General features: G+C 51.0%; 1 protein-coding gene across 6 annotated transcripts in view; it reads right to left on the minus strand.

The window, feature by feature from the left end:
* The window catches only part of KHDRBS3 (KH RNA binding domain containing, signal transduction associated 3), a 185,196-nt gene extending 175,792 nt beyond the window's left edge, over positions 1–9,404 (minus strand). For 4 of the 6 annotated variants that reach the window (XR_007513244.1, XM_049853671.1, XM_049853668.1 and 1 more), the window contains exon 1: positions 9,060–9,404. Coding sequence is in view for 4 of the 6 variants with exons in the window: in XM_049853671.1 (XP_049709628.1) it covers positions 9,060–9,147 (88 nt within the window). In the remaining 2 variants the exon portion in view is untranslated. Of the gene's footprint in view, positions 1–1,838; positions 1,859–8,085; positions 8,290–9,059 lie in introns of those variants that run through there. The other 2 variants (XM_049853670.1, XM_049853673.1) reach the window with 2 other exon arrangements.
* Between the last annotated feature and the right edge of the window lie 3,488 nt (positions 9,405–12,892).

Consider the following 12,892-nt stretch of genomic DNA (forward strand, 5'->3'; position numbering starts at 1 on the left):
GATCACAGAAGGCTGGAGGATGCAGGGCTTCCCAGGGCCGGCAGACAAGGCTTCTGCTACTATCGTTTGCTTCTTCCTGTAACTCAAGTAACTTTACTTACACACACCAAACAAATAACCAAGATGATCACAGTTCTCCCCAACAAGATAAAAAGACCCCAACGGCCCACAGCCAAAAAGTCACCACTGTCCTGACAGGTGCCTTGATGTAAGTTTCAGCTGGCTGTTCTCAGAATCTTTTTTCTTAAGGGCATGGTGATCCCTAGACAATGTAAGTTGGCTGCATGACCTTCAACAAGTTAAATATCCCTCTAACCTCCATTTTTGTATCTGCAGAATGAGAAAAACAAAACTAACTTCCCACATTGGGCACCAAAATTAAATAAACATGCGAAAAAAACCTAGCAACAGTGCCTGGCACACCTTACTAAGGCATTCAACGAACAGTGGTTACAAAAGAAGTCTCAGCTGTCTCAGATACCGGTTACTTAGTGGGTATGCCTAGTTAGATGTTAGAAATATGAAAAACTAATACCAATGCATGAAAATCAAAAACAATGCAAGCTTGTTTATCAAGACTAATTGCAGTACCTAAGTAGCTGCCAGTGTGGACGAAGAGGGTAACCTAGCTACACCCAGCTATGCCGAGCGCCATCTAGTGGAAGAAAAGCAGAGCACAAACGGCATAAGTAACAAGTATACCAAGAACAAGGAAAAATGACCAGCAAGTTAATGAAAACTGCCCCCTTGTCTCCATTCTAATTTCCCCACAAGAGCTCAAACCAACAGTGACCCCAAGTGCCAGATTTACGTATGTATATGTGCATGTGTATATGTATACGTATACACGCGTATGTATACACAGACATATATCTCTATATGACAGAGATATAGATAGATACAGATATCAAGAAGGGTGCTCTCACATACTCACACCCTTTATCATACAAGAAGAAACATCAATAATATGCCAGGAACACCTCTTAAAGTCCCTAAAATAGCAGCAGGGGTTGACGGGTGAAAAATTACGGAAAATGTGAGAAATTACGGAAACCCACAGCTCACCAATTCAGGGTAATAAGTCTTGCGCTCGCGAAGCATGGCCGCGCTGCTGAGTGTCCAGGCAGCCCGTGAGATGTGCAGTCGCAAGGCTGCTTATGGAAGCTCCATTTGTTAACTGAAGCTTCAGGGGCTGTATCTTGGAGAGCGTAATAAAGATCAATCAGAGCTGCTGCTAATTGCCTACCTAATGTTAACGAAAGGAGCTTCCTAAAGGATGAATTTCTCCTTCAATATTTCCAGCACTGGAGACCTAAAATCATTCTATTAACATAAAATTACCCTAAGAAATGAAGCCAGGTGATGCACACACTAAATTATTATATATTTTCTGTCTGTAAAGTCTTGCCAATATAGGCACAGATCTGTATCAGGCCTTCTATAAAAATAACAGGTAAGGTTTATTAAGCACCTATATGTGTAACACACACGCCAGATCTGAAGCCACCACCCTGCAGAGGAGGTGGAAGGGCCTCATTTTACAGATGGTGAGACTGAGGCACCAAGAAACAAAGTAACCGCGTAGGTTACAGACGAGAAAGTCATCTCCCCCCACTCACACGCTCCCCACACCGGCACACCCACCAGACTTTCCATGTTGGCACTGGGCAGAAGGCTCCTGCACCGTTTTGCCCAGCCACTGGCTGGCCCTGTACAGCACATCACCTGCCCCGCTCACCAGATCACCCATCCAGTACCAAGCCATTTTAAGAGCTGCGTGATAGAGAACTCCCCACAAAAGTCAAACGTGAGAAACGAGACACAGTGGCAGCATCTACCGGGTGCTCACAGGTGCACTGCAGTGTCCTGGAGTCGGGCAGGTAGCAAACTGAATCACAGCGCACTGCGTACCAGCTGTGAGGCCTTGGGCAAATCAATTTGCCTTCCTGACCTCAGTTTTCTCATCTGTAAAATAGGGGAGAACGATTTACTCTTGTAACACTGTTAGAAATAGCAAAGGAAATAATGTACATAGAGCATCTAACCCAGGAAAAGCTCATGATAAATACTAGTCACTATAATTATCATCCGCATGGCAAGTATATTCAAACATGCCCCCCTTCACACAGCCAAACCATTCACTGTCTAGTTGTCTGTGGGAACACGTTCTTGACCTTTTTTTGGAGCTTGTCTCTAGAGGATGGCGAATTCTGAAATACACCATAAGATGACTCTGTAAATCCCTTATATCATACTCTCAACCAATTCTCTCTGTAGTAAACAGAGAACTAAAATAAGACGACATGGCTGGGCTTCTAAGTGGTTCCTTCAAGACAGACAAATCTTTCAAGAATTTGACTTACTTTGTATATAGAACACATTTCCTTTTTTCTCCCTGACCACTGAGGTATATATAATTAAAAACAGGAAATGAGTGAGCTGGCCTTTTCAGTAAAACATATTTTCAGGAACCTCTTTTAAAAATACATCATTATCAATGCAAATTTCTAACTGGCTTCTGCTAGAGTGAAAATTTTATTTGGAATCCAACAATTAGGCTGAGTTCTGCCCTCTCACCTCTTTGCTCAAAGTCTCCTCTCAAAACATTGCAGCCTGACTACTGACAAGCTGGGCACCTGGACTGGACAGGCCACTTTAGGTCCCCAGCCTCAGCCGTGGTGGCAGGCCAGGGAGAAAAGCACCTCCCTGAGGGGTCTTGTGGGGATCAGAGAGGATGCGGGAAAAGCACCTGGCACAGAAGAGGCCCTCAGTGCCGTAGCTTTCATTAGTATCATTATCTTCAACGCTAGGGGAGACTCTTGTTTTTTGGGTGTTTTTTTTTTTTTGGTAAAAAATGTAAACTCCATTTTCACTCAGTGTGATGGTGACAACAGGCTAAGGAATTTTTGAGACAAAACCTGCTGTTGGCATTCGACTGGTGATTTCAACTGCCCCTCTGGCTTTGGTTTTCTTTCTGGCCATCTGTAACTCCTTGAGGTAAGAAGGCTTACTTGACAGGTAACGAAGGCCCAAATTTCTGGTTTCCATCTGTTCTAGGAAAGCCCACCAGAAGTTGGGGGACCGAGGGCTAATTGTATCAGAGTGCCCCAGCTTAATAAATTCCTCACAAAAGAACAAGAGTAAATAAGCATGTGATCCAAGCAGACCCGACAGCATCTTCTCATCATCCCCCAGAGAAGGACCCCTGCTTTGTGCCACACTTAAAGGGCAGTGGGACGTTCTGCTGCTGGTCACCACTGCCTTTCACTCAGACCCTTCCTTCGCTTGTGGCTGCAGAGCTAGCTGTTAGAGGCACCAGCCCCTGCTCCAATTCAGGTGCTCTAAAGTGGTGAAGAGCAAAGCTCTTCAGTGGCTGCTGAATTCCAATTAGGCTTTCCAACTCTCCTGGCTTTATGATAATTAAAACAGTGAAACAGAGACTGAAGTCTGCACGTGCTATTTCCCGAAACTTCTGCGAGGCGCTTCAGATACAGAGATGTCAGCCCAGGCACTGCCTCCCAAGCAGCACACGCTCTACCGTGTAAGACAAAGAGATTCCAGTAACACAGTGTGAGGAGCACTGGGCCGTAGAGGGTTAAGTGCTATGGGAGGCAGGAAAGTGGGCAATCTCACCCATTCTGGAACAGCTGTAACAATGGACTGGAACATACCAAGGTTCATGAAGGTGGCCCAGGACAGGGCAACATTTCGTCCCACTGTACATGGGTGTGTGGCTATGAGTCAGAGGCAAGCCGGCAACTAATAGCAACAACCCTCTGGGGGTGGTGGAGGTGGTCGGAGGAGATATTTTAGAACAGAAATTCAAAAGATGAAGTATCAAAATGAATATGATGGCTTATCTTTCAATTGCAGCACAAGTGAGGGACAGGATAACGAACTGCAAACAAGGGTGGCCATGGCTCTCCCTCCCTCTGTCATTAACCGGCTGGGCCATTGCCCTGTGACCAGTAACCCAACCTTTACACCTCAGGGCCAGTGTGCTAGGGTGGAAAGAACAATGAATTTGGAGAAGAAAAAAAGCCTGAACCTTCGTGCTGACATTTCATACACGTGTCACTGTAGTTGTTTGAGTCTCAATTTCGACCACTGATAAGTAAGACTAATAACCTTTGTGTCTCTGGGCTGCTACCAGGATGGAGATTAAAGGCCTGACACGTGGATTTCGACTCATAGGGATCCTGGAGGACAGAGCAGAACTGCCCCATTGGGTTTCCAAGGCTGTAGTCTTTACGGCAATAGACCACTACATCTTTCTCCCACGGAGCAGCTGGTGGATTCGAACCACAGACCTTTCTGTTAGCAGCTGAGTGCTTAACCACTGCACCACCACGGCTCTGTGGCAAAGAGAAGAGCCTCGAAAATGCTCACTGGCTAACTTAGTTAAATCTAAACCACCTGCCCATAAATATTCCAGAAGGAGGAGACTAAAGTAAAATGTTCCTTAGGAATGAAGAGGGCACCCGTAAACCTACAGCTTACCGTCAACTCATGCATACAGCGTTCCTCAAGAGCAGAGACTGTTCTCCCTCCCCACCTCCAGGACCCAGCACAAATACTGGCCTGGCAGGTTCTCGACAAACGTACCACTAATGTCCCTGTACCAAAGCACTGTAATAAGTCACAATCACTGGATCACTCTGCCTCAGAATGAACTACAGAAAATTCAGGAACGGCCTACCTAAAAATGGAGTCACAGCATCCATTTTCTGAAGAAACAAGCAAACAAGCAGGCAAACACAAACCTGATAACCCAAAGAAAAACTTTTAAAACTAAATAACCACATTCTCTGAACGAAGCACTACCAGGAAGGCACCATCTGAATCTCTTTCTGAAACTCTCATTCTCACTCCCTCACCTTACAGACCTGACAACATTCAGGCAAATAAAAGATATTTTCCAAAAAGGCCCCCCCGCCTCAAAATGAAATGTTAAACCACGGGGTTCTGTGGATTACAGAGAGGCACACAGGGCAATGTAACGACCTCCCTTTGTACATTTTTATCCCCCACATTTTTTTTTATACCCTAGGTAACACTAAGAGTCCTAACGCTTCAGAGACTGATACAAGAAATGTGTTTATTTTTGAAATGCCAACAAAAAACCTTATCAATTTAGACACAAACAAGACCATCTTAATCTTGAACCCTCTGCTCCGTTTCCTCTGGTAACAACTAAATACAACTTGGCAATGAACCAGCCCCCAAGCCATACATTATTATATCAGATCATTAAAAATACAAAGTTATGTAATCCTATTTAATGGTTACTTGGCTTGGACTGAAAACCGTCCAAAGCAACACTGGAGAGTTGGAGTAAATGATAACATGGGAGATGTTTCTGAGGACGGTTTTCAGTAAGAGTCAGCACGTTCCCTACCAGCAAATACAATATAAAACATGCAACGCTACCTTTATCTCCAGTTAACCCCCGTGGCAAGCGACTGCTATGGCAATTCATCCTACAGGCACTGGAGCAGGGATGGGGGGACTGGCCGCTGAGGGAGAGAGAATACCAAAGCCTGTTTTCCTTGATTCAGCTTCAACATCGCATAAACATGATCCACAACAGAGTATGGGAAGTTCACTTCTGGTAGAGAAACAAAAGTTTTCAATATTAGGGAAGGGTGGAGAGGGTGGAAAAGGAGCCCTGGTGGCGTAGTGGTTTAGCATGAGGTTGCTAATCGGAAGGTCGGCGGTTCGAACCCACCAGCTGCTCCACGGGAGAAAGATGTGGCAGTCTGCTTCTGTAAAGATTTACAGCCTTGGAAACCCTATGGGGCAGTTCTACTCTGTCCTACAGGGTTGCTGTGAGCTGGAATCGACTCAAGGCAAGGGGTTTAGGGGGTGGAAAAATTAGGTGTCCTAGAAAACTTAAAAATAATAAATAAAAGGCAGCAACTAATGCTCATCATGAAACACGAGCCTTAAAAAGTATAAAATACAACTCATACTGGAACACAGGACCGCACACCTTACGGTCACTCCAGCTCAAGTCCTTACAGCATGATTGTTAGAAAAAAAGCCATTCGGCTTGGAAGCTGATCAATGTTCACCAATACTGAAGTTAGAAAAAGTGACTGCTCCTCGTTTAGAAACTGTTCTGTTACCAAATGTGATGAGTATTTAACTAACATATTGGTCACAGGAGGGCTTAAATTCAAAAGGGACTCTTGGCCTGAGCATTAAAATCCTGTAGGATAAAGTCACCACTGATGTTTGCTTCTTAAAAGAAGACCACCAAGGTAAGCACAGGAACTTTTTCCTTAAAAGTCAGGATCAGTCTCCCTAAAAGACACATACTATTTCCCCTACATTTAAGTCAACTGAAAACACTCATTAGTTACACTGATTTCTGCAGGGTTTTTCAATCCATCTAGGAGAGGGCATACCCAGAAAGAACAATGGCCTGAGAGACAGAACACCTGGATTCCAGTTAATTCACTGTCTCCTACAAGCTTGTATAGCTGGGGTCCTCTGCAACCTCTCCTGAAAAATGGAGACACCAGTCCCCGCCTTCCAAAAATGCAAGCAGCGTGAGGATGAACAAGACAGCACGTGCCTGAAGTGCCCTGTAAACTTTAAAATACCGTGCGAACACAGGTATCCTCAGTGCTGGGAGACGTAAGCCACACAACACATCTATTACCTGTCACTCTACGCTAAAATCCAGGTCTGCAATGCTGGCCCGTCCTCACTGTGCAATTCAGCGCCACAGTACCGGCTCCAACGCTGAGATTCAGGATAACCTCTGAAACAAACAGCCTCCTTTAGAGGCAAACCGTCAGAAATACACTGAAATAAGAATAACAATGTTTCCACAGTCAGCAACAGGATGAATCAGATGTAAAATCAAAGCTTCCTAAGAGTCATTCTAATCAGACACTGTTTTAGAAATTCACTTGTAAGTTTGGAGTTACATAACAGAGCATAATCAATATTTTAAATGATAGGGTTTTGCATTCTGGATATCTGCCTATGACTTGAGGGGAAAATGTTTTAGTCTGAAGTAACCTAAATTAGCAGTAAATAAAAGCCGCTGAGTAGCACCTCCTTCTTCCTTTATGTAATTCTTCAATGTGAAAACTGTACTTGTGACAAGAACAACATTTCTGATGGAAACGCAAGGTAATCAGGTTCAACGTTAAAAAAAAGAAAAAGAAAAAAAAACCTAAATGGCAACATTTCTCCAATACCTGTTTCAAATTACTGGAAGCCATTAACACTGGAATCAACATAGAAACCAAAAGAATTCTGAATGTATTAGCAACACAACACTACAGCAACAGGACACAGAAAAACAATTCTCACTTTTAAAATAATTCGCGACACTTTCACTTAAACTATTTCCTTAATTGAATATAACACAACTTTGATTTGGCTGCTTTATTAAGAAAAATGTACTTGATCCCACATTTCTAACACCACTGATCTCACAACGTACAAAGAAATGTCCTTCCTAGAGATGACAGCCCAGCAGGCAACAAAGACACATGTAAACCACAAAGGGGAAGGCGTACAAACCCAGCTGTAGACCCCTCCAGAAGAGCATGGGAACAAAACTTAAGATCATTTTTCTCTAACTCAACAATACATGCCCATTACTTTTATTCACAAAATAAAAATCAGCCTGCAATTAAAATAAAAGGGGGAAGCGCTGTAAACCAATTCCTAATCCACAGTTCAGGCGTCAGGCTTCAATTCTTGGAGGCAGCAGGCGTCCCTCCACCACCACCACCCTCCATCGATGAACTGGTTGCGATAGGCAAATACCAGAGGTGGCTGTTTTGAAATACAGCTATCTATATACAAACCGAACATGTCTGCCCCATTTTTCACTTCCCACAATAAAAGAACCTGGCCAGCACGAAGATCAGCAGATCCGATTTAACTCAGAACCACAGACTGTCAACTGCACCGAGAGGTTCTCCGCAAAGTAGCAGATCTGGCCAGAAAATGTTTCTGCCATCTCCCCAGGCAAAAGCAGCCCGGTGGCCCATCTTTATCTGGACAAGTATTACAAATACAGAAGGAGTAGAGGACGGCTCCGGGGAAGGCTTAATTTACCATCCATCCCAGCAGATTACTCAGAAAGCCGGAGCAACACCAAGCCAGGGAAATGCTGTCCTGGGTAGGCGCACATCCATAAACCTTGCTTCCCTGTCCCGTACTTCCCAGGACAGCTGAGTGGGGCTGGGGTGGTGCTGAAATGGCAGAGGCGGCAAAGACTCCTCTGCCAATGTTCTAAACCCCAAGCCAGCCACCAATGAGTGTCACCCACCCACCTACCCAACGCTTCCCAAAGACAGGACAGATAAGCCAAGAAGGGGGCTCCTGTGCTGGCCTCTTCTCCCCTACTGATCCCTCCAAGGGTCAGCCTGTCAGGCTTGGCATGAGGTGCCCACCCCCAGAGAGGGCAGACCCCCCAGCCAGGGCGGCTAGGGCCTGGACACCAGAGAAAGAGGGCTGGGACAGGGAAAGGCTCTTCCACTGCACCTCTGGGTCCCTGCCCTCTAAGGTGCTTGGGGTCTGACCCCAAATCTCCTCCAAGGTCCCCAAACTTCAACAATCCAGGCACCTGCTCCTTTCCCCTCTTCTGATTCTGATTCCCTCCAATCCTTCCATTTTCCTCCAGCTCTTTCTGCAATCCCTTAAACTGAACACCCTAGTCCCCGGAGCCCCCCACATTCTCCTCTCCATTGAGATTAGACACCCTCCACCCCAACGAAGACCCCAAGCTGTCGCTGTCCCCCACCCAGAAGTTTCCCTTAGGTAGCCCTGAGTCCCCAAAGATTGCCTTCAACTGTCATCCAAACCCCTAGTCTTGTCCTTCCTCCCCAAACCCCCCAAACTCACACCTCGGTCTTTCCTCGGGGGTCCCATGTTCTCCCCGGACCCCATCCAGATGTCCCCTCCAGTGTCCCGATGCTGGCCCTGCGGCCCCGCCTCCCAGGCCCCCGGGTCACCAGCCTCGACCTCCCGCACCCCCAGCCACCCCTGGCCCCCAACGGCCGCGGGTGGCGGTTAACGGCCGCGCTCACCTTGGTTCACCAGCCGCAGAGCGTGCGTGAAGGAGGGGTCCAGGGAGTCCTTCTCCGCCATCAGCTCCGGCAGGTACTTCTCCTCCATGCTCGCCGCCGCCCGGGGCCCGGGACGCCGACTCGCGGCGGCGGCCCCGCAGCCCCTGACCCGGCCCGCGCCCCCCGGCGGACCCGGTGGACCCTGCGGCCGGGCGGCCGGGCGGGCGCAGCGGCTCCACAGGGGCAGGAAGGTCCCCCGAGTGCCCCGCAGCCTCCGGACGCTGACCCGCGCTCCCGCAACGGGCGGGCGAGGAGCGGCGGCGGGCGGCGACCCCGAGGCAGCCGGCGAGCCCGCACCGCCCCGCACCGCGCCGAGCCCGCACCGCCCCGCACCGCCCCGCACCGCCCCGCACCGCGCAGCGCCGCCCCGCACCGCGCAGCGCCGAGCCCGCACCGCGCCGAGCCCGCACCGCCCGCACCGCGCAGCGCCGAGCCCGCACCGCACAGCAGCCCCGCCGCCAGGAGCCGCACCTCCCCGCGCTCTGGGCCCGCCCCGCCCTCCTCGCGCCTGCGCGCTGCGCCCAACGCCGGGCGCCGCCTCGTGGACCGCTCATCCAGGCGCCGGGGGGCGGGGACGCGGCCGGGTTGTCCGCCGGGGGGACACGGGGGGCGGGGACGCGGCCACAGCGTCTGCAGGGGGGACAAGGGGGCGGGGACACAGCCAGAGCGTCCGCGGGAGGGGGTGACAGAGGGAGCGGAGACGCGGCCGAGGAGTCCGCGAGGGGGAAGGGGCGGGGGAGGGTGGGACACGGGGGGCGTGACGCGGCCGGGGCGTCCGTAGGGGGCCGGGGTGATAGCCCGGAGCGCCCCCCAGCCCAGGCCCGGGGTATTACCAGCTGCGCTCTCGGGGAAACAGGCCCAGAGAGTTTAAGCGGCCTGCCCAAGGTCACCCAGCGAGCAGTCCAGGAGCGTGGGGGGCGCACACTGCCTCCGGGGACGAGACCCAGGCAGGACTGAGGACAGGAGGGGAGCCCAGCTTCGGGCTCTGGGGAGGGCAGGAGGCGAACCGCCCTGCACTCAAAGCCCCCTGCACTTAGCTAACTGGCTTTGCCTTCTGCTCTCCCTGTATTCGTGGGTTCAGATCGGCACCCAGGACCCCTGGTTCCCAGGCCAGTTACATAAATGCGCATGCCCTTCGGGGTGCCTTTGTCCCCCGCTCCCCCTTGCAGCCGGGTTGTCATTCCCTTGCCCTGTAAAGCCGCTGTGCCTGGACGTCGATGAGTGACTGCTGCCCCCCCCCCCCCCGGCTCACGGGGGAGAGTCCCTGGAGCACGTGAGTGGCCATGCCCTCTGTCCCTCACTGCCCTGACCCTCAGGCTCCCGAGTCGTTGTCCTGCCTTTCCACCATCAAACTCCAACCCCGAGTCCCAGCTCAATGTCACCTTCCGTGGACAGCCTTCCTGGACTTGCCCACAAAGCTGGTCAGCCTTGCTCACAGAGAGCTATAATGGTCTGTTTTCAACACTCCCCAAACCATGAGCAGCTCACAGACAGGGATAGAGTTCTCTTTGGAAAGGGTCCCCAGCACATGGGCATGGGGCCAGAGTAGAGGTGCCAGGAATGTTCCTTGAGGAATAAGTTGGTGGTCTACCTCTCCTCAGTCCCCCATCCCTGTGCCTCTAATGGGGCAAATGGGGTAGCTCTGCAGCCAGCTTAGGGTGGAAATCAAAGGGGCACTGGTGGTGGTTGTGTGCTGTGCTGTGGAGTCGATTTTCCACCCATAGCAACCGCATGTGACAAAGTAGAACTGTCCCATTGGGTTTCCTAGGCTGTGATCTCTAAGGGAGCAGATCGCCAGGTCTTTGTACCTGGGAGCCGTTGGGTGTGTTCAAACGGCCAACCTTTCAGTTAGCAGCCAAGCGCTTAACCCTTGCACCACCTGGGCACCTTCCTTCAGTAATAACTATCTTTTATGAATCACTTGCTAAGTGCAGGACTCTGAGCTATGTGATTCACTATGTTCAGTTCTGTCAACACTATGCAGGGAGGGTACTATTTATCACCATTTACAAATCAGGAAACCCAGGCCCAGGGCAGGGTGATACTTCACTGTAGATCCCACAGAGGTCAGGAGGGGACCCCAGGTCTGCTGGACCCTAAAGCATCCCTTCACCTATCTACCTGTCTACCTGCTCTGCCTTCCCAGGTAGCAGTCTGTGACAGTGATGACTGGCTTGCCACCCCCACCCCCTACCCCATGCCATCAGTTGGCAGAGACGTGCCCCAGGCAGCTGGGGAGGAGGGCTGGACACCAGGAAGCCAACTGCAAAGGCACTGAATCTTCTGCTCCGGAGCCTCCTCCTCACAGAGCCTTCCAAGCAGGCAGTGCCCAGCGCTGTGAGTGCCCACATGGGGCCTCCAGGGAGGACGGAGACAAATGTCTCCGTGAGATGCCCAGGAAATTGTCCCCACCCAGCCACCTGGCTAAGTGCTAGCTGGGGGGCCTCCTGCCTGCTGAACATTCTGCTCGTCTTCCCAGACTGCCATCCTGTGGGCACTAGCCTCTGGTGATTTTTCTACAGCCAACTGTAGGTCGTACTCACACTGGGCCTCTGACCTCCAGCCAGGGCTCTCTCCAGGTCACATCAGCATCCGGTGAGCACCGCTCTGTGCCAGAGACAGCTCTGGGTGCAGGGGACACTCATCGTGGACAAAGCCGACTTCCTGAAGCCACTCAGGCCAGGACCAGTGGCCCCTCAGTGGAGCCACTTTCTCAGTCTTGAAGTTTGCACCTGGGTCTGAAGGCCCAAAGCTGCAATAAGAAACCTGGGTCCTCTTTCTCCTCAGACCCACAGGTCAGCGAGACAGGAGGGCACTACCCAGACCAAGGTGCCCAAAGTCACCAGAGCCTTTCCTGGAAGCGCTTCTGCAAGTCCTTCCTGCCTCAGCCCGCCGCCAAGGCAGCATCCCTCAGGGACCCCACCTGTGCCCCCTCCCCCCGAGAGAGGAATGAATACTTCCCGGGCCTTTGTTTTCCTGAATGCAGTAGATCAGACGCTGCAGCAGCAGCACGGTGGCAGAGGACACACAGATGTAGGGGGCATGCCCGTGAGACAGTTGTCCTGTTTGCACAGGATTGCTCCTGATCGTCCAAGAGTCCTATTCCTTTTGTTTGCGAAGGTGAGCCCCATCACAACAACCCCAGCCGTGCCGTGCCAGGGTGGTGCCTTCGCAACAGACAGGGCCCTGCTCTCCTGCTGACTGGCTGTGTGATCGTGAGTCAGCCACTTAACATCCCTGAGTGCAAGGCGAGGGTAGAGCGACTTGGCAGGAACTTTGTGAGGATTAAGTGGCACCTTTGAGCACACCAGGGGCACTAGGTGACAGTCCCCCCACCCCACCAGCACTGCCACTGCTCCTGTTCACACATCGTACGTTAGATTCGGTCACCTGTGGACCCCTGGCCTGCCCCGCTGTACTGGGGGCTGCTGCTCACCCCCAGAGCTCAGCGCCCTGGCTTCAGTCAGCTCACGGCATGTAGTTAGCATTCCTTCAGTCCTGAAGGCACTACTTCCCAGCTACCTGGAACAAAAGAGTTTGTCATGTAAGACAAGCACCAAAAGATGGCACACCCCTACCCAGAAATCAGTCTTGTCTGTCAGGGGAGAAAGTCTGCAGAAAGTTCCCTCTGATCCCCAGCTCCTGTCAGGCACACCAAGAAATGAATTCTTCAGGCTTGTGACTGTGGCCGAATAGGCTTCACATCGACCAGGGGAGGACAGGAGGCACTCTTCAAAGGGGGAGGCTTCACGGGGATTCAAAGCCCACCCACAGATCAGGAACCCCTTTGTGGG

Source organism: Elephas maximus, chromosome 15 (assembly GCF_024166365.1).
Source record: "Elephas maximus indicus isolate mEleMax1 chromosome 15, mEleMax1 primary haplotype, whole genome shotgun sequence".
NCBI lineage: Eukaryota > Metazoa > Chordata > Mammalia > Proboscidea > Elephantidae > Elephas > Elephas maximus.